Below are 21,268 nucleotides of genomic sequence, written 5' to 3' on the forward strand. Positions count from 1 at the left end.
CCCATCCACCCCTGCCCTCTGGCAGTGGGAAACCATTCCCTGTGCCCTGGCACTCCATGCCTTGGGAAGAATCTCTGTCCACCTTCTGCAGATACTGCTCCTGCAGATACTGCAAGTCCACATGAGATCCTGGTGGAGGCTGAGTGAGCCAGAGCAGCCCATGGCCGTGCTCCCCGTGCTCCCCAGGCCCTCCCTGACCCCGTTCCCTCCCGGCAGTACCTGGGCTCGGACATGGAGGAGTTCCACGGCAGGACGGTGCACGATGACGACAGCTGCCAGCTGATCCCCGTGCTGCCCCGGGTGATGGTGATGCTGATCCCCGGCCAGACGCTGCCGCTGCAGCTCTTCCGCCCCCAAGAGGTTAGCATGGTGCGGAATTTAATTCAGAAAGACAGAACCTTTGCTGTCCTTGCATACAGGTAAAAGCCACGGGCGGGTTGCTGGTGTGTGCAGCATGTTTGTAGCACAGTTTCTGTGGATACTAAAGCAAAAGCAGATGGTTGCATCAGTTCTGTGCTCGATAACGAGCTGAAGTTGTTTAACAGAATTTGGCTTCCAATGTGTAATGGCGGTGTAGGTGCTTGACAGCATCTCGTGTCTGTGTGGGGAAACAGCAAGTGCTGATCTGTGTCCTTGGCTGAGCATCCTCCTCTTTCAGTAACTGTTTGTTCCATCTTGCTAAAGAATAAGCCTTGACCTGAAATATGAAAGTCACATTCTTGTTTTGAGAGCTGTATTGTTGCTTGTTTTGCGTGTGAACTAACAAGCACTGGCAAATGTTTCACAGTGGAGTTGAGAGACAGGAGGTGATAGAAAAGTGGAGAAGAGAAAAGCTGATTAATGCCAGAAGAAGTTGGGAATGTTCCTCCCTCTTCCCCCTGCAATTTACTATGGATTAATTGTGTGGGAGGTGGGAACAGTTCCTGTTACAAAGTCAATCCAAAGAATGTTTGCTTTCAGTGCTTTCAGTGCCTGCATTTGAAATGCTGACACACTGGTGATCCCTGTGCTCCCAGAATGTCACATCTAGACCTTAAAATAAAATCAAGTTACCTGGCAAAAAACCCCAACCAACCAGAACAATAGAAATTGCTTTATAATGGAAAAATTATTATTGTGATTAATTAAAGGTATTTCACCAAAAATTGGTTTTTTGATAGACCAATTGTACAGTCACTGCAGGCAGAGTGGAGTCTGAATGAGCAGTGCTGTTTGGAGGGGGTTAATTAATTTAATTCACCTTTAATTCTGTTACTCTTAGCAATGCACATGAGAGGGAAGCACATTTTGGGACGACAGCAGAAATCTATGCCTACAGAGAAGAGCAGGAATATGGAGTTGAAACAGTCAAGGTGAAAGCAATAGGAAGACAGAGGTTCAAGGTGCTTGAAATACGAACACAGTCAGATGGGTAAGAAATGATGCTGTTAATTCTGTACTCAAGTCAACTTTCTTAGAAGTATTCTCATATTTTCTATATTCCCATTTGATAGCTGTGATAATTAGACGCTCTTCTGACTAGTTTTAACATATTATGTAATTAATGCCATTTTTCATTTCTGAAAGTGATCAAGATCCTGAACATGCAGTAAGAATATGCTGAGTCTTCCCTCATTTCCAGCTCCTTGGCATCATGCCCTGCACCATGGCCAGAGGTCCAGGCCCCAGCATGGATCTGGGAGCATGTGATAATTCTTAGCACAGTTGCTAGAGCTTCTGTCATATTTTCTGCAAGGCTTGTGAAGTATTATTCCAAATCTGTAAATCTAGAGCTCCTCACCCATATCCTGCAATTCAGCATAGTGGCATTGCCAATTCAGCATGGAGGCATTGCTTTAGAAGGAGGTCTGGGAGCATTTCTGTGGTTTTGTGACCTGCAGCTGAAGAAATGAAGAATATTTGTGCTGTTTGCTCTCTAGCAGACTCTGAATGTTAGAGCTTAGGAGAAGCCCTGCTTGGACACACGGTGGCAGTGCTTGGACAATTGGAGCAGCTTTGTTACTGGGAATTCACTGTCCAGAGCTCCTTAGCAAGGAGAACATTTCCATAATTCTTGGTGTTTCTGATTCCTGAGTGCTTTTGGCACAGCATAATCTTGTAATTTATTGTAAGTGACCAGTTCAGTGCTGTCCCAGTGTGAAAATCAGAATTTTTTACACACTGCTCAGTGTTTCAGGATTTCTGCTGCATAATCCTAATAAGACATGAAGTCTTTCCTGCTGGACAGCATTCTTAGTAGCCTCAGCCATATGCTGAGCTCTTTGTGGAAGAGGTGACCTTTGATGCTGGGATATTAAAATCTGATTAGAGTCTGGATCCTATTTCTGCTGATTCTGACCTTGAGCTGAGCACAGGAGCTTTTGTGGTTTGAAGATAGCAAAGTGCATTGCAGCTGAACTGAGCCATGGAGATGGAAGAGCTGATTACTTATATCAAAAGTAACTTGAGGAGACAAAAATATAAGTCTATAGTGCTGAGATGGTGGAACATTCAGCTGTGTTGCCCCTGCCAATCTGTCTGTATTTCTGTCCACCACAATCCCAACAGATCTGTAGTGCTCTGAAATCAAAGAAGTTCTGATGGAATGGGTTGTAGGTTAAATTCTCTAGTATTGTGATTAATCCATTGCACCAGCCTGTGTTCCCATAAGCAGTAAAATCCATTTTATTAAATGCATGTATTAGAAAAAACATTTAAAATGTGTTCACCTCATGTTTTTGTTGCCTTGCTCAGAATCCAGCAGGCTAAGGTGCAAATCCTGCCTGAGCGGGTGCTGCCTCCCACCATGGCAGCAGTGCAGCTGCAGTCTCTCAGCAGGTGCCACGTGCTGCCCTCTTCCAAACCCACCTCCTGGCACGACAGGGCCATCAGGCAGTGGTGGCAGAAGTACCAGAAGGTGAGAATTATTTCACAGCTTTGGTTATTCTGCTTTTGTATTTTTGTCTGAATTTTTGATGGCGTTCTGAGAATCGGTATCCAGTTTTGTCTGTAGAGGAGGAGGAGGCACAGCAGGGAAGGCAGATTCCAAGCTCCTGCTTCTCATGGAATCCCACACTGGTTTGGGTTGGAAAGGTCTGTCCGGTTTTCGGCTGTTTGGAGGGCCTGGAAAGGCCCGAGGTGGCCTTGGGGCAGCCCGCGTATCGAAGGACGAGAAGAGGCTTCAGTTCTTCTTTCGGTTTTTATGTTTATTAATTGTTTATCTAAAAGATTTTCTCTCGGCCCGACAGAGCTCTGCTCAGCAGCCAGCCATGAGCACACTGTGTCCACCCTCCGGACAGCCACCTATCTTTATACCCATGGTTACGTGTACAATATTTATCATTTTTCCCCAATACCATTTATTCTTATTGCCCGGTGCACTTTTAGTAATGACCAATCCCAAAGTGCCACCATCACCACAGAAGATGGAGGAGAAGAAGAAGAAGAAGAAGGACAGGACACGCCCCAATTCCTCCATCTTACTTCTCTAAACCCCCCTGTACAGAAATCCTAAACCCTGTGTCTCACTCTCTAATTAACCAATCCCTTCACCATTCACCCCGGTGAAACCCTCCTGTCCTCATACAGGTGTCGTCTCCTGTGTAGGATCAAAGTCCAGCCACCAGACACTTCTGGAACATTCCAGGACTCCCGAGCCCCCCAAGGGTGCTCTCGGTGGCACCTCAGTCCTGAGGTGCTGAGATCCCACAAAGGTCCTTAAATCCCATCCATGGGCAGGGACACCTTCCACTGGCCCAGGTTGCTCCAAGCCCCTCCATTCTGGCCTTGGACCCTTGCAGGGCTGGGGAGTGCACAGCCTCTCTGGGCACCCTGAGCCACTTTATATCTGTATTTATTATTTATTCCATTGTTTTGGTCAATGACACAAAGAAGTTACCCTGAAATCCTCTGTCTCTGAAGAGGTCTTTGGAGCTACCTCCAGAAATTAATACAGAGTCTTGGTAACTCAGCTCATGTTTGGATTTGCTTTTTTCTTCAACGGTTTTGAACTGTTATACCCTCAAAATCAAATTAAAAACTCCACTGATAACAAAGAGCTCTTGATCCTCAGAGTTCCTGACCAAGTTCATGTGGGTGGATGAGGTCAGAAACTCTGGGCTGTGGGGTGGAAATCCCTTCCCAAGGCTGGTGGAGCTGAAATGAGGGAAAGCCACTGCAGGAAAAGCTGGGGGGCAGATGCAGAGCAGGGGGATTGTCCTGTTAATCCATCTCTCTCCTGGTGCCATTTGTAAATGAGAGTTGCCCTCAAGGGGGAGATGAAAGTTGAATTTGTACATATCTGCAGTGCAATATGAGCTCCTCTTTTGAAAACCAACATAGTTGTGGGCTGCTTTTTAGGCTTTTATTAACTAAAGCTCTCAATTTCTGTGTTCAGAAATCACTGGAGAAAATTGGTTAATTAAACAAATGACATTACACTGGTGGAAATTTGGTGGTTCCAGGGACAGCTGGTGGAGACTTAGGAACAGATGCACTGTTAATAGCACTTAAATTTTCAACTGTCTCCATTTCAGACAGACACACTTTTGAAAGACATAAATTTTTATTACTAAACATCAGAAATACCTCTAATGCAGAGACAGGTTTTGTGATAAAATCCATGTATTGTCCTGCTCAGAAGGCTTGGCCCTCAGTGCATTTGAAAATGGGTTTGGAAGCTTCACAGTGAAGTGCTGGTCCTGATGGGGATAATTTCTTGTATCTTTAAATAATCAGGTTTGTCTTTCCTGTTTTATTTGTTTCAAAAAAACTGTCCCTAAAATCTACTTTTCTTAAAGAATAAATATTTGTGGGTTTGGTTTCAGAGGAAGTTCCACTGTGCAAGTTTGACATCTTGGCCCCCCTGGCTCTACTCTCTCTATGATGCTGTAAGTTCACCCTTAAATCAAATAACCTGCAGAGGGCTTTATAGTTGTAAAATCTAAATATGGGATAATAGAAAAGCTTTTATTTTATTGGCTCATAATTTCCATTTTAAAGCCTTTTATATTCAGTGTAGTGTGAAAAGATCAGGAAGGGCTTCCCCCACTCTGGTTGTTCCTCCTTCCTAGAGCAAATGTCTGGGAGGGATACAGAGGTTCTGGTTCCTTCTGTGTTGTCTCAGAGCAAAACCAGTTAAAACATGCAGGTACAAAATGATTCTTTAATTATTCTTTAATTAAAAGCTACTGTCCACTTAGGGAAAAGAGCTTACTCTACATTTTGCTTCCCTTTTGTTTTTTTCCTAAGAAGAAAACAGCAATACCTGTGTATTTAAATTAGGCTTTTCTTCCAACAAAAGGAAACCTTGATGGAGAGAGTCAAGAGGCAGCTCCACGAGTGGGATGAAAACCTCAAAGATGAATCTCTGCCATCAAACCCAGTAGGTACGAGCTTTCCTGAACCCACAATTTTAATTTTAATTCCTTAAGACACCACAGCTTAGATAATTACCTGTGGTAGAATAAATACAAACACTTGGATTTATTTCTCTGTTAATTCTAACAGAGCTGCTGCTTTCTCATTTCTAGATTTTTCTTACAGAGTTGCTGCCTGCCTGCCCATTGATGATGCTCTGCGTATCCAGCTGCTCAAAATAGGCAGTGCTGTGCAGAGGCTGCGCTGTGAGCTGGACATCATGAACAAAGTGAGTCATTCTGCTTTGTTTGCCATCAAACTGCCAAAAACCAGGAGTGGCTGTCACAGTCCCTTCCAGAAATGATGGAATTTCCAGCCAATCCTTCCTGAGGATGAGTTTGGGTGTTCTGTTATTTCTTCAAAAGTTTGCTCGAAAGGAAAATGATGTCTCAGTGCTGGGTTATGTTTGGCAGCAAGAAAAAACATATGATATATGGAATATATAATCTAACTTCTATTCTATTCTATTCTATTCTATTCTATTCTATTCTATTCTATTCTATTCTATTCTATTCTGTTCTATTCTATTCTATTCTATTCTATTCTATTCTATTCTATTCACATAATTATATTTGCTTTTGTTAAAAGTGTGGCACAGCACATTTTTCGCCAAGAGATGGTGCTAGAAGTCCAGTGTTGTTAACAGCCATCACAGCCCCACACTGACACCACTATCCAGCATCATTTTGCCATGGAAACTTGTGGATTTTGTAGCAAAATCTTTGTAGTATTGAGCATAAATCTAAAGATTGGGCTAAACAGATTATTTTTACAAAAGACATATTTATTTCTTAGGCAATTCCTTGTTAAGAGGTTCAGAAACTTGTTTCCCTTCCCTTCTTTCCATTGCCATGGCCATGTAGTGTTCTAAATTTTCTATTTTTCTGTAGTACAGTTCTTGGTAATAATTTGTATTTTTTAAGTGACAGTACTGTGTTTGTCTGATGGATACATAGCAGTGGAAGTTTTGCCTGTTTGCCTAAAAAGTAGTGTCATTAAATTCTTGCCTGTTTCTGGGGAAAAGTGAACCTGAGGGTCATTTTAATAGTGATCCTCTTCCCAAATTCATGCAGCAGAAATTTAAAGAAAGGAGACAGAAAACATCTCTTCCAGACTCTGAGACCAAATGGGCAGGTGTTTGCCTGAGGCTGTAGTCAGACTAAATTTCACTTGTCTTTTCTGAGTGGAAACTCTGAAAACAGCCTGATACTCAAGTTCTGCTGAGAACTGTTCATGCTCAGTAATTATGTCTGTTCCATAAATTCCAAAGAGGTAGGAAAACTTAAACTAGCCTCATAAATTCAAGTTAAAGTTTAACCTATACCCAAAAGGTGTTTTCCTCATCATTCTCTTGAATTTTGGTCTGTAAATGAGTTTTGCTGTTCTGTGTTCGTGTCAGAATGGGGAGGGCATTATGGCTGTTTACAGTTTATTTAGCAGGATCAGTTTTATTATTGGAAATGACATCTGAACAAGGCAGGGCATCCTGAAGAACTCTGGATGAATTCCTCTGAAGGGAGCAGAGTGTGTGGTGTCACAGCTCAGGGGGCCCAAAAGCACAAACTCCAGGTTTTAAGAGCGCTGGCTCTGAGTGCAGCATTTTATTCCAAAATCCTGTGGCTCATTCTGGGGGAATTTCACAGGCATTGCCCTTAAAAAGAAGTACAGGTAATGCATGTCCTGCAAATGAATGGGAGTGTTCTGCTGAGCTGATTGAAATGCTGCTTTCCTGGGCAGTGTCAGTGATGAATTGTTGAGTTCTGCTTTGTAGAAAATGTAGAAGATGGATTAATCTGTTATAATCTCCAGGAGAGAGATCAATATGTTTTACCTATTTTTGTGAGGAAATTAAACCCATTGATCTAGAGTAGCCTCAGATTTAAGAAAGACTTAATGATTGCATTTGTCTCATCTGCCTTTGCTGTGCTGTACTGCAGAAGAGCAAAGGTTGTTTTTCTAAATTAGCCTTTAGAGACCTTAAAAGGTTGGCTCATTTATTATATTTGTGGAGTCAGATCCAATTCTCTGTGTGTGAATCTTTTTGTGAGGAGATGATACGAAAATTATTATGTCTTTTAGATAATAATTAATGTTTAAATAAGTGAAATGCATAGGAAAAATACCCACATCAGTGACTGCTGAACAAAACAATTGGTCCAAGGTGTGTTGTGATGGAAAGGGAGAGACATTTTTTATGATTTCCCACTGCTGACAAGCATCTGGAAATTAATGAAATTATCCTCTTTGTTTCTCTTCCCCAGTGCACATCTCTGTGTTGTAAGCAATGCCAGGACACAGAAATAACTACCAAGAATGAAATATTCAGGTGAGTTTATTGCTCTTCATCTTGGGCAGCTCCTAGGTCAGAAACACGGGCCCGGCAAAGCAGATTAAGCTGGGATAAGTCTTAAAACTGCTGGGTTTGCCACAGCTCCGATAAAATTTAAGTAAATATTTATAGAGAGTTTATATTTGAGCTTTTTTAATAAAAAGTTTGGGAATCTCAGCGTTTCCAGGTATACTGGAAGAGAAATTGGTGTTGTGCCACATCCCCAGCACCTCACTCTGAACAATTTGAAATATAAATGTGTCACATGAAGACTTTTTCATCCTGGTATTTCTGAATAAAGGTTTAGTTAAATTTTATTTTCCAGGACTTTATTTATGTGTCAACAGGCACAAGTGCCAATTAAAATGCACTAATGAGGGGCTATAAACAGGCTCTCAGTATGCTGGCTTGCAGGAAAGGTTCCTCTTTAAGCCAATAAACGTTGTGATCCCTTTTTTCTCTGAAGAGCTGAAGGTTATTCCTGATAACTGGCCCCATTCTTTCTTTGCCCTGTACAATATCTCCCATGTTTAACAACGATTACATTTCCCAATAATTGCTGCCTCTGTCAGCCTTGTCTCTGCTTTTCATCTTGATGAACTCCCAGCAGCCCAGCCCCTCTGATAATGGCAAGGTTAAAAGATGCTTTGGCTTAACAAAGACTCCCCACGGTTTTTCTTTATCAGTGTGATAAGGAGCTGATGGGGTAATTAAAAGCCATTTCTTATCTTTTAATCAAATAATGGATTGCAGACACCACAATTCCTGCTGTGTCAATACGATGAGCTTTTAACAGAAGGTGTTGAGAAGTTAGTGCAGTAAATGAACATTTGTGCTTGCTTTTAAAGTTACATTTTCCTTGCTTTTCTTGGAACTGTTTAAAGGAACACACAGGATGAGTCTATCGAGGACTTTTCTGCAATTCTAAGCAAATTTGAGCAATGATATTTTTAATTGGCATCTATTTTCTTTCAGTTTTCAATGCTGTAATTCAATACATGTTTTTTTTTCCCTACAAAAAGTGGGGATTTTTTTTTGCTCTGTTGAAATATTTTAAGCTTATTTGGAATTTTTTCTCTGTTTATATTTGTCATCGTTTGGGGTTATTTTGGTGGGTTTTTTTGGTGGTTTTTTTTTTTTTTTTGAATTTTTCCTTGCATTCTGACACAATTCCTTGTGTTGCAGCTTGTCCCTGTGTGGGCCCATGGCAGCCTATGTGAATCCCCACGGGTACATCCATGAAACCCTCACTGTTTATAAAGCCTCCAACCTGAGCCTCAGTGGACGCCCCTCCACAGAGCACAGCTGGTTCCCTGGGTAAGAGCAGCAAGATTTGAACAGAAAATTACCCAAATTGCCTCTTTCTGGGAGGGTGGAATAGTAAATATTGAGTTTTTTAGGTGCATTTCATCATTCCGCTCATGTGAAAAATAAAGAAGTAAATTTAGACTTATTCGAGATACAGAAGAAAATGGAAAAATCACATAAAATATTGCAGGATTTAATTTTTTTAAATGGAGAAATACTAAGCTTTTAAAACATAGTCTAGAATCTAAACTGTGTAAACCAAGTTGTCTGGAAATTTCTTTGTGTGTAGTTTTGTTTAAAGTTCAACTATTTTCAGAATTGTTTTCACACAGCTTTAGTGCAAGTGAAAACCAGAATATATAAATACATTTCATCCACTGAAATACATTTTTATATCTAAAACCTGAATAAATGTTACATTAAATTAAAAACTAATAACATTTGTATTGATCTGATTATATTTAATTTTATTTTAATAATAAATAATTAATAATGAGGCTGCCTCTCTGAGGCAGTAACAGAATTAAGTGTTAAGATGTAAATAATAATAATTGCCTAATAATAACAGGTTTTGCATTTAGGATTTTTTTCCTGGAATTTCACAGAGAGCTGAGCAATGACTTGGAGGATGTCTGGCATTTCTATCACATGTTTTCACATTCCCCAAAGAAAATTTGAGACTTTTAATATCTGGACTTAATATTGCTCATCCTTTTGTGTTTTCTCAGCTCTTCTATGATGGCTTTGAAATATTCATGTTCTACCTCTTAAAACTGTTAGAGAAAATCTTTACTGCTGTGGGAGGTGCAGCAGTTCTGTTATTTCAAAAGCAGGGCAAAAATCACTTCCATTGCCATTAAATAATTTACTCTGAGAAGTTTTGTGACCCCTCTTCAGGGCTCTCAGCATTTCTGGGACAATAAAAAGCTTTGGTCGCTTCCTCTCTTTGAAGAGGCAAGAGAGGGCTTTGAGGGTGGGATGTTTGTGGGATTTTCTTCTTTTATTTTTTGGAGCTCTGTAGGGTTTTAAATGGGAACTGGGCATTGGATTCCTGAGGATTCTTTGGAAATGCAGCTGGGGATTGGTACCCAAATGCAGTTTGGGGTTGTTTAAAAAATTCAGGTAGGGATTAGTACCCAAATCCAGCTGGAGATTGGTTCCCAAATGTATTTTGGGGTTGTTACAAAAATTCAGCTGGGGATTTTGGTATCCAAACCCAGTTTGGGGATTGGTACCCAAATCCAGCTGGGATTGGTATCCAAATGCATTTTGGGGTTGTTACCGAAATTTAGCTGGGGATTGCCACCCAAACCGAGCTGGGGGTTGTTACCCAAATGCAGTTTGGGGTTGTTACCAAATCCAGCTGGGAATTGTCACCCAAACTCAGTTGGGAGATTGGTACCCAAATGGAGCTGGGGATTGGTACCCAAATCCAGCTGGGAATTGTCACCCAAATTCAGTTTGGGAGATTGGTACCCAAATGGAGCTGGGGATTGGTATCCAAATGCAATTTGGGGTTGTTACCCAAACCCAGCTGGGGATTGTCACCCAAACCATTCTGGGGATTGTCACCCAAGCCCAGCTGGGGATTGTCACCAGACCCACTTTGGGGATTGTCACCCAGACCCACTCTGGGATTGTCACCCAGACCCACTGTGGGGTTGTCACCCATGCCCACTGGGTGGGGTGGGAATTTTCACCAGACCCACTGTGGGGTTGTCCCCCATGCCCAGCTGGGGTTGTCACCAGACCCACTCTGGGATTATCACCAGACCCACTTTAGGGTTGTCACCAGACCCACTGTGGGATTGTCCCCAGACCCACTCTGGGATTGTCACCAGACCCACTTTGGGATTGTCACCAGACCCACTCTGGGGTTGTCACCAGACCCACTGTGGGGTTGTCCCCCATGCCCAGCTGGGGTTGTCCCCAGACCCACTGTGGGGCTGTCCCCCATGCCCAGCTGGGGTTGTCACCAGACCCACTGTGGGGCTGTCCCCCACGCCCAGCTGGGGTTGTCACCAGACCCACTGTGGGGTTGTCACCAGACCCACTGTGGGATTGTCACCAGACCCACTCTGGGGTTGTCACCAGACCCACAGTGGGGCTGTCCCCCACACCCAGCTGGGCCGTTCCTGCTGCAGCATCTCCCTGCCCTTTCCCTGACCCGCTCTCTGTGCCCGCAGCTACGCCTGGACCATCGCGCAGTGCCGCCTCTGCGGCAGCCACATGGGCTGGAAGTTCACGGCCACCAGGAAGGAGCTGTGTCCCCCCAGGTTCTGGGGGCTGACGCGCTCGGCGCTGCTGCCGCGCATGCCCGAGGACGCGGAGGACGCGGAGCGCGGCCGCTCGCCCCTGCTGTGCCTGTGACAGCCCAGGGCCCTGCCCGGGGCTGCTCCTCCTCCTCTGCCCCAACCCATCCCCAGGACCAGCTCAGCCCTGCCCGGGGCTGCTCCTCCTCCTCTGCCCCAACCCATCCCCGGAACCAGCTCAGCCCTGCCCCGGGCTGCTCCTGCACAGGGCACACCAGGAGTGGGACACCGGGAAATCTCTGATCGCCTGGACGCAGCTGGGACTGGACTTGTGGAGTTCCCACCTCCAGTGAAGGAAGGAAGGGGATGGAAACTAAAACCAAACTGAAATCCCAACGAGCAGAGTCTGATTGCTGCAGTATTCCCGGGATGGTAGATGGCAGTTGGCTGCTGTGGAGTGTTGGCCATAACACACTTACACGTGGTTTGCTGAGAATCCCTGTTGCTAACTCTCTGGAGTCCTTCAGGTTTGCTGCTTGTGCTGTTTCTCAGCTTTTTGCTGAATAACCGTGGAAGAGAGAAGCAGCCCGAGCGTTTCTGAGTGCTGGAATGTGCAAAGCTGGGATTGCAGCTCCTCCCAGGATGGACCCCGTGGGGAAGTGTCTGTTCCTTACAAGTTGTCTCATCTGTTTAGTCCATTTGACTTTAGAAGTCTTAAATTTTAAACTGTTGGTAAGAAGTGCACAGGTCAGTCCCAGAGGGTAAAACAGCATTGTCATGTTCTGTTCAGTGTGCTTCAGTCACTTCCCCAATTATTCCTGGTGAATTTACCAGTGGAGGTGGCCAGGGGATTGGGAAGGACTCTAAACCACCCCACTGAGGTGATTTTAAAGTAATACTTGTTGTGACAAAGGGAAGGAAAAATCTCTTTTAATTATTTCATTGTAACTTTAAGATCATAAAGTAAAATTTCACGTTATCAACTTATAAAGAGCAAAAGTTTCCAAATAAAATAGGAATACAGGCAGTGCTTTTTTGTGGGGAGGTTTCTTGGGTTTTGGTTTGGTTTTTGTTTTGTCTGTGCTCCACAAATTGGGTGCCAATCTGGGGCAGCTTTTGCCAGTGATTTATTTTATTTTCCCTCACAGAATGCACTTTTTGGATGGCAATGGAGATTTTTTTTAATGCTTGTGCACATAAACACTTGTTTTTCTTGTGAAGCTTTTATCATTCACTCTTCATTTCTTGGCAGTGATGTTGAACTAGTCAAGTGTAAGACACGAGCCAGGGGCTGCTTGTTCTCTGTCAGCTCCAGGCAGTGCAGCAAGGCCGGATCATTCAGTGAGGGCCAAGGCCAAGCCTGGCAGTGTGGAAAAACACCCCAAACCATGGACTTGCTGCTGGGCATTTGTCTTGCCAGGTATGTAGAGATTAATTGTGTGACTCAGGTTTAGTTCTTTGGAACTTTCTACCTCTGTGCTGCTTCTGTTCTTCGTAGACACCTTTAATTCCGTGCTCAGTTCCCTGTGCAGTGCCCTGACTTGGCAGTGAACTGTGGAAAGCAGAATTTTGCTGTGGTGTGTTCTTAAGTTTGTTAGTTTGCTCTCTCATTTTCTGTATTAAATGGTTTCTTCTTTTCTGAGAAGTGTGAGGAGTGATTGACTGAGCCTAAGGAGGAAACAACTTTCACTTTATAAGAGAAACCAGGGGAGGAGCAGTTTCATTTCCATAGCAACCGAACTGACAGGGTCCTGGGAAAGGAAGAAACCATTTCATACAGAAAATGGGGGGAGCAGTTTCATTTCCATAGCAACCTACCTGACAGGGTCCTGGGAAAGGAAGAAACCATTTAATACTGAAAATGGGGGAGCAAACTAACAAACTTAAGAACACACCACAGCAGAATTTGGGATGTGGCTCTGAGCAAACAGAGGGTGATGGTGGCTCATTTTCATCCAGAAAACATCCTGGATGTTGATAATGATTCATGATGAGCTTGGAAAGCCAGGCACTGGTGTGAGAGGGAGACTGGATGCTCTGTGTTAGTGAATCCACTGGAACCAGGCCTGGCTTTCCCTCACCCAGCACATCTGGGCTGTGCATTTGGGATAATTTATGTTTTGCCCTCAGAGTCCCTCCTGGCTGTTGTTCCTGTGGCCCTCAGTGGGACTTGGTGGTGACAGGAAGTTGTAGGGTGCTGCCAGCACCTTCTGCTGCCTTGGTGGGAGCACTCACTGGGGGCTGGGAAGGGAATTCCAAAAGGATTTTCTCAGCTGTCACTGAATTTTAAAGGTTCAGTTCTTTTGGCCGAGTCTTTTGGATTCTCAATTAAAAATGGCAATGTTTGAATCCAGAACAAGCATTTTATGGTGTTTTGTGTCTATAGTCAAATGTAAACTAACATAATCGAGGTAAGTCAGGAGTAAATGAATGCCAATTAAATGTCGTTGTTGATGATGCTGTTCCATGTGCTGGAGCTGTGCTGAGTCCATGGCACTTCCCAGGTTCAGTCCTGTGCTGGTGAATCTGGGAGCTGTCAGAGCATCCAGCACTCCAGCTGTGGGCTGGGCATGGTTCCTTACACTGGTTCATATTTTCCATCCTTTTCTCTGTTTTGAAGAGAAAACTGTTGTGGGAATTAGGGAAAATTTGGAGCATCATTATGGAAAAATACAGACAGCAAGTGCTCAGAGAGCTGATCAGAGGAAAGCAGGTTTGGTGAATATTTACTACATTTACCCCATTGATTGGCTGAGGATTCCTGCAGGAATTAATTCATTAATGAATCCAGTGGGCACGACTGAGGGGTCACAGGATTTCCAGCACAGACTCATTTCCAAGCCATCACTGCAGCATCACCAACACCCCCAGTCAGAGCTGTAACTTTGCAACTTTTCATTTATTTTAGGTTCATTTCGACAAATAGATAGAACCACTCGTACACTGGGTCTGAAATATTTCAGATACTCATTTGTCTTTTATTAATTCTCTTTTTGGATGTGCTGCAGTTCATTTGTTCCTCTCTCTGTCACCTTTCATTGCTCTGTGCACTGCTCCAGGGCTAGCCCAGTCTCTGCTTTAACTCTTCCTTCTCTCTGCCTTTTGGGACAACTTTTCTGACAAATCTTGTGGCTTGCAAATATTTGCAAAGAATAAAAATCAATTTGTTTCAAAACTCACCTGGTTTTGCTGATTGTCAGGGTGGGAAAAGGAAACATTTGGGTTTGTGATGAGTTTTTGGCTGCAAAAAGTAAAAGTTTCACTTCCAAGTCTGTGCTGGTTTCACTGGCCCAGGGCAGAGAAGATAAGGAATAACATGGGAGAGAGGGGAGGGTGTCAGGTAATTAAAACCCATTGTGAATGTCATTTAATTAGTCAAGTCATCTGTTGGAGAACTTTACTTGACCACGTGTGTATCAAACAATTTAAACAACCCAGACTCTAAAGAGGAGACTTTATTTAAACCCAGCATTTTTCCAGCTCCCAAGCTGGCACTGCTTGCCTAAAATGTTTATATTTTTTATTTCATGCCTTTCATTTTGCTAGGGGTTATTTTTAGTGGAAGAAAAATGAAAAATTGAACAGAAATGCTCAATAGAGCAATGGGAAACCTCAGGCAGGGGCTGATGCTTGGAGGTGTTGGAACCTTGGTGCTCCCTGCACTGAATTCCAGCAGGTGCTTGTGGAATAATCTGGTTTTGCTGTTTTGTAACAGGATCCTCTGTGTTATCACTGAGGGATGGAGGAAATGGGGCTCCCCCTGCTTTTACTGGCCAGCTTGGCCAAATAATCTCCAATTAAACCCAGCAGTTTCTATTTACTAATAATTAAACTGGCTTTGAAATGATTGATTGCACAGCCTCTATACTGTGTAGTAAATGATTCTGATAAAGTCTTTTCAGGCGAATCATTACCAGCATCCATTTAAATAAATCATTCCTTGCTGCTCATAGGCATGATTGGGGTTGTCATCCTTCATCCTGGGGCACAAAGTTGTGCTGAACAACCCTTCAGACATAAACCAGAGAGGAAATCTGGGAGCAGGACTGGATTCCAGCAAACAGCTGCAAATTCAATGGGAAGATCTCCTGCTAAACTTTGTCCATAGTATCCATTTGGTCCATGCCAAGATCATAAATTTCAAGCTTTTCTCCTCAAAAATCCTCTTTCCAAAGGGAGCCCGACCCTGACAGCAGTGTTGGGTAAAAGTTCAGTGTTCACAATTTCCACCTCCACAGCCATTGCCCTAAAGCTGCCCTTTGGTGGAACCTTTAAAGGACTCTACAGCCCTGAGTTTTGTCACTCTCCCTCCCAAGATCTCAGTAGTTCCAGAAATGACACAAAGGAGGCTTCAATTTAATCCCCTCATTAAATTAAGCACCATCCTGTCCTTGTGGGATTTGCCTTCCTAACAAACAGCTTTTCCCTCTCCCCTTGCTGGCTCCCACAAATTCCCAGGCACCTTCAGGGTAATTCATTTAAAGGACCAGACATCCCAGGAAAATCACTTGTGTGAAAGCCCAAAATGCTGATTTTTCCCAGCATTGCTCCAGTGTTGCCATCTAGTGTTGCACAATGATATCCAAGGAAAATGAAATCCAAAGGATTTTATTTGTTACCATGGTTCTGTAGGAAAACTTCAACCTGTAACAAGATTTGTGCACACAGAGCTGCTCCCAGAGATTTTAACAGCACACCAAAAACCCCAGGGACAGGAAGAGATCCATAGAGACCAGGGATGGCTCAGCTCCAAATCCCCAAATTCCCAAGGCAAGGAGCTGGAGCTCATGTTAATTAACATGAATAGTTTGTCTCACACCTGGAGTTGAAAATGCAATGTAGAACCTTCACCAGCCTGCTGTGGATTTAGTTTCCTCACTAATAAGTTACTGAAAATGCATGATAATGACTCAGCCAAGGCATTCTTTTAACTAAAACTAATTCTGGAAAATAAAAATAGTCCTAGAAAACAGCCTGGTTGTCCATGGCAAGGCTGTTGGGAACTGCTGGCGTGACCATTTCCATCTGTTATCCAGCTTTAAGTACAAAAAGAGTTAAGGCAGAGCCCATTATTTCCTCACTTTCTCCTAGGCACATAAAAACCCCTCCATGATTTTATCTAGAGGATGATTCTGGGGAGATTTTGAGGGGTTTTTTTTGGATATAGAAAGTCAGAAGGAGAAAAATCTTTCTGTCACCTCTCATGCCCTAAGCCATGATAAAATAGTAAATATTCATCACTAAGAACAGCAAAGAGAGGTTGATTTGGCAAACCGTGTTTTGCATTATTACAAAACGCAACCTCCCCTTGCAGAAGTCAGGGGTCAGTAATGGAAATGTTAAATGTGACAGAGGCTGTGAGAGGCTCAGTTTCCTGGGAGCTCAGGGCACAAACAGCTCTGGTCATTATTCACTCTAGAGCTTCTTGAGGCAGCTCAGCAGTTCCTCTTTGTCCATGTGGTAGCCGCTCTTTTTCCACTCATCCCGCAGCTGCTGCAGGGCTGTCCCGATCTCCTTCCCCGAGGACACCCCCATCTTCCTGAGGTCGTGGCCACTGACAGGGAACGAGGGCACAGCCCATTCCTGCATCTCCTTCAGCAGCTGCTCCTCCCCTTGGTACTTCAGCAGCTCAAAGAGCTTGGAGTTGGTGTTGGCTTCCCTAGACTGGGAGACAAAAAGGAAATTTCAGTGTGAAACAGCTCCCAGTGTGCTCAGCATTGTGTTATTCCCATTATCCTTGGCCAAGCAAGGCTCTCTCCTGCCTCACAGAAATTAAAACTGAGTTTTGCAGGCTCTGGGGGAGATCCTTGGAGACTCCTGAATCCAGGAAGGGAAGATCTCCTGCTAAACTTTATCCATAGTATCCATTTGGTCCATGCCAAGATCATAAATTTCAAGCTTTTCTCCTTAAAAATCCTCTTTCCAAAGGGAGCCCGACCCTGACAGCAGTGTTGGGTAAAAGTTCAGTGTTCATCATTTCCACCTCCACAGCCATTGCCCTAAAGCTGCCCTTTGGTGGAACCTTTAAAGGACTCTACAGCCCTGAGTTTTGTCACTCTCCCTCCTATCCATCACCTTTCCTGAGGCAGACAGGCCTGGCCCTGGGCACTGCTCCTTGTCCTCAGGATCAGCAAAATTCAGCTGGAAGTGACCTCACTCTGCTGTGGAAGAACATCCCAGCTTGCCTAAGGAACAGCACCCAAAATCACTCCAAAAAAATCACCAAAAATCCCAAAATTCACCCAAAAATTGCCTCAAAAATACCGAAAGTCTCCCCAAAACTCACCCCCAAAAATCCCCAAAATCACCTAAATAATCACCATAAAAATCACACCAAAATTGTCCCCAAAATCACCCAAAATTGCCCCAAAGCCATCCAAAAAATTGCCTCAAAATTACCTAAAAAATCGCCTCAAAATCACCATAAAAATCCCCAAAATCACTCCAAAAAATCACCATAAAATCCCAAAAACCACCCATAAAATCACCCCAAAAATCACATAAAAGAATTGTCAAAAAATCTCCAAAATCACCGACAAATTCACCACAAAACCACCTAAAAATTGCCTTGGGAAGAACACCAGGAATTGCACTGATTTTCCATTCAGCATTCAGAGCTGAATTCTCCTTGAGGGGCAGCTCCTGTTTGATATTGCAGCAGGACAGCACAGCAAAGTGCCAGCCCAGGGAAGGCCACAAGGAAATAAATGTGACATTGTCCAACCTGACTGATTTTTAAATCATCCCAAAACCTGCTCCAGAGCACAGGGTGCTCAGAACTGCTAAAACACAGCAGGATTGGGTTGTAGGAATGTCCTGGAATGAATTCAGCCCCTGAGAAGCCCCAGTGGAGCAATGTGAGCTCCACTCACATCCATCAGGAAGTCCTGGTATGGTCTGAGTGGTTCTGGCCCCGAGCCTTTGGTTAATTCCTGCCTGTGCTTCACCAAGAAAAGGCCAAGGTTCTTTTCTTCCTTGGAGATTTTCAGCCTCAGGTCCAGGTTTGTGACATCATCCTTCCCCTTGAACAAGGATGTCAGGACAGTCATGGGTTTTGGAGACAGGTTTTGGATGTTTTTACTGACTCTGGCAAATTCCTCTAAATTCCCACCGAGTGGTAGCCCTGAAAACACACAAAAAGCGCAAAGAAGTGTGAGGAAGAAAAGTGGGTTTGATGTCAATTTGCCACAAAATTCTTTCTGTATAAGATACAGGAGTAGGAAATCAAACTTCATTTCACTTTACCTATGTACTGGGCAATATCCAGCTCATACATAAGCTGAACCAAATGATTGACATGGTTTCCAAGCAGAATTTTTTTCAGTTCCACCCAAATCCTTTCTCCTGATATTCCAGCCAAGCCTTTGGCATTTTCCTTAATTGCTTCCAGTGTAATAGGTTCATGATCTCCAGGTTTCTCTGCAATTCTTCCATAAAATCTGCCAAAAAAAACCCCTGGATGTTAGACTGGAAAACTTACAATTATTCTTATAATTAAAACAATTTAAAAGAATTCTTACAATTATACAACTTATTCCACTTACAATCATAAAATCATCTAGGTTGAACAGGAAATATGACAACTACAACTCTTTTTACATCACTGGTATCTTTTTTGCATGTTTTGAAGCTTTATACAGTTTATTTATCAAGGAAAGGCAAAACCTCTTACCTGAAGTATCTCAGAATTCTTAAATAATCTTCTTGTATTCTCTCAGCTGCCTTGCCCACAAATCTGATTTTCTTGTTTTTCAAGTCTTCATAGCCATTAAAGAAATCATAGAGTGTCCCATCCAAACCTAGAAAAAAAAGAAAAATGAAATATCAATTTACAAATGTGGCTGACACAGTGAAGCACTCTCATGTGGAAATGACAAGTGGTGTGATTTGAGCTGCTCTGTCAGATCATCTCCATATTTATACAGACTTTAACACAGACAGAATTCAGGGGCAAAACTCAACTCCAGTGCTTCATCTAGGTAAGTGTTTCTCAGATTTACCCAAGAACATGGAGTTGACAGTGAGGTCCCTCCTCTCAGCATCCTTGTGCCAGTCCGTGGTGAACTCCACCTCCGCGTGCCGCCCGTCCGTCACCACGTCAATGCGCAGAGTGGTGATTTCAAAATTCTCCTCGTGCAGCTGCAAATCCCACAGACACCGTTACTTCAACACAACCACGACATGACATGAACTCAAATTAAACGAAATTAAATGCAAAAGCTGCTCATTTTTCAGCCCTGTGTTTGTGTACCATGGGTGGACACATGCACATCAACGTGTGCAAGGTTTTCACACAGAGTGAGAAATAGGAACTTCTGAAAATAATGCTGACATTATTTATTTTCTACAGAGCCTGCAGAAATCTTCCTGCAGGAGATGGACTGAGAGCAAGGTAGAAGAAATCAGGAGCAGGAAACATCAGGATCATGTGTGGGCAGCCAAGATTATTTTTTCTGGTGGTGACACAGCAGCATGAATGGGTTACATGCATTAAAACATGGTAATTACTTGAATTGTACAATGAATAATCAAAAAAATCACTCCAGGCTTTAAACAGGGTCTCATTTAAACTCTTGCTGTGACACTTTAACAAATAAGGAGCAAATTTTCTACTGGACATCTACAGACAGGTAAAAAAGATCCAAAGAAATCCCAAACCAACCCTGGCAGTGATGGTGCCGTGTTTTTCTCCTTTGTTATTGATCAGACGAACCCCAGCTGCTGTGAACATCTCCTTCATCTCTGCTGGGGTGGCTGTGGTGGCAAAATCGATGTCCTGTGGTGTCACTCCGCTCAGTAAATCCCTCACAGCCCCTCCTGCTATTCTCAGCTCGTAGTTCTTCTTCTCAAACAGTTCTGGGAAGGAAGGAAACCAAACAGCAATAAAGCCATGGCACAGTCCATAACCTCCCTTCTCACAAAATAAAGATCATAGATGTAGGAATAAACACTCCAATGTGCAGGGAGCAGCAAATAACTCACAGCTTCATGCGAAATGCACTAATTCATGGCACAGCTCAGCACTCACAGGTACTTTCCCTGTCATTCTGATTTATTTTTCTGAAGCTTTTCTGGAAACTTAACTACTGGCAGGTCTCTAATTGGTCCTGGGCACTCTGGGCTGGGCATAATTTTGAAGAGTCAGGGGCTGACAAGGGGAAAGAATTCAGATTATTTACAGCAGAGAACAGTGAGCCATGAACCCTGACTTCTCCAGGAACAACAGGGCATCATGGAATCGGCCTACAAAGGGAAAAACGAGCTCTGACATGTCCCTGGAGACTGGCTGGGGCTGTTCGGCCTGGAGAAGGCTCTGGGAGCAGAAAAATTCTCGGGGACACTTTTACCAGGGCAAGGGGTAAGGGCAATAAGGTGAGGGAGGGTAGGTTCAGGAGTGAGGCTTCCCTGTGAGGGTGGGAAGGGCTGGAATGGAGTTCCCAGAGCAGCTGGGGCTGCCGGGAATCCCTGGCAGTGCCCAAGGCCAGGCTGGACATTGGGGCTCATTGGGAGCAGCCTGGACAGTGGGAGGTGTCCCTGCCATGGCACGGATGGGCTCTGAGGTCCCTCCCAACCCGAACCATCCCGGGGCTGCGCTCAGGGACATTTCGGGGCTCGCCCCGCACTCACCGGCCACGCTGCGCAGCCCCGGCGTGAAGAGCGCCTGGAACTGCGGCGCCTGCAGCCTCATGGTGCCCGTGCCGGTGCTGGTGCCGGAGCCGCTCCCGCCGTGCCGCCGCCGCAGCAGCCGCAGCCCGGCCCTGCGGGGCACAACCCAGAGCTCAGCCCACATCCGCGGCACGGCCGCCCCGGCCCGCCGCCCCCCTCACTCACCGGGGCCCAGCTCCCGGATCGCCGGCGCCGGCCGATGAGCTCAGAGCGGCGCCGGGCTCGGGGATCGGCACCGCCCCGGGGCCGGGCTCGGGGATCGGCACCGCCCCGGAGCAGGGCCGGGCTCGGTGAGGCGGCACCACCGGGCATCGGC

General features: G+C 44.4%; 2 protein-coding genes across 5 annotated transcripts in view; one reads left to right on the forward strand and one right to left on the reverse strand.

Moving 5' to 3' along the window:
* The window catches only part of CRBN (cereblon), a 39,195-nt gene extending 24,062 nt beyond the window's left edge, over positions 1–15,133 (forward strand). For all 3 annotated transcript variants that reach the window (XM_074550311.1, XM_074550312.1, XM_074550313.1), the window contains 9 exons: positions 217–419; positions 1,262–1,411; positions 2,734–2,896; positions 4,806–4,868; positions 5,282–5,366; positions 5,511–5,626; positions 7,659–7,723; positions 8,912–9,043; positions 11,221–15,133. In XM_074550311.1, the coding sequence (XP_074406412.1) occupies positions 217–419; positions 1,262–1,411; positions 2,734–2,896; positions 4,806–4,868; positions 5,282–5,366; positions 5,511–5,626; positions 7,659–7,723; positions 8,912–9,043; positions 11,221–11,404 (1,161 nt within the window). In that variant the 3' untranslated portion in view covers positions 11,405–15,133. The remainder of the gene's footprint in view (positions 1–216; positions 420–1,261; positions 1,412–2,733; positions 2,897–4,805; positions 4,869–5,281; positions 5,367–5,510; positions 5,627–7,658; positions 7,724–8,911; positions 9,044–11,220) is intronic.
* Positions 15,134–15,878: 745 nt separating this feature from the next.
* On the reverse strand, positions 15,879–21,268 carry TRNT1 (tRNA nucleotidyl transferase 1). 2 transcript variants are annotated; one of them, XM_074550315.1, is made up of 8 exons: positions 21,118–21,268; positions 20,914–21,044; positions 19,949–20,142; positions 19,287–19,425; positions 18,959–19,085; positions 18,532–18,725; positions 18,159–18,409; positions 15,879–16,950 (listed from the first exon to the last, which is right to left on the reverse strand). In XM_074550315.1, the coding sequence occupies exons 2-8, from the start codon at positions 20,972–20,974 to the stop codon at positions 16,702–16,704; spliced, it is 1,215 nt and encodes a 404-aa protein (XP_074406416.1). In that variant the 5' UTR covers positions 20,975–21,044; positions 21,118–21,268; the 3' UTR covers positions 15,879–16,701. The 2 variants fall into 2 exon arrangements, with proteins under 2 accessions (XP_074406416.1, XP_005490223.2); XM_005490166.4 differs by having other exon boundaries at positions 20,914–21,203.

Source organism: Zonotrichia albicollis, chromosome 12, assembly GCF_047830755.1.
Source record: "Zonotrichia albicollis isolate bZonAlb1 chromosome 12, bZonAlb1.hap1, whole genome shotgun sequence".
NCBI classification, from domain to species: Eukaryota; Metazoa; Chordata; class Aves; order Passeriformes; family Passerellidae; genus Zonotrichia; species Zonotrichia albicollis.

Excerpts from the sequence above, each read along its gene's own strand:
- TRNT1 (XM_005490166.4), bottom strand. The coding sequence starts at position 21,076 with ATGTGGGCTGAGCTCTGGGTTGTGCCCCGCAGGGCCGGGCTGCGGCTG. Across the intron at positions 18,726-18,958 it reads AGAATTCTGAGATACTTCAG|ATTTTATGGAAGAATTGCAG; the intron begins GTAAGAGGTTTT and ends TTTTTTTGGCAG. Across the intron at positions 16,951-18,158 it reads ACCAGGACTTCCTGATGGAT|TCTAGGGAAGCCAACACCAA; the intron begins GTGAGTGGAGCT and ends TTTGTCTCCCAG.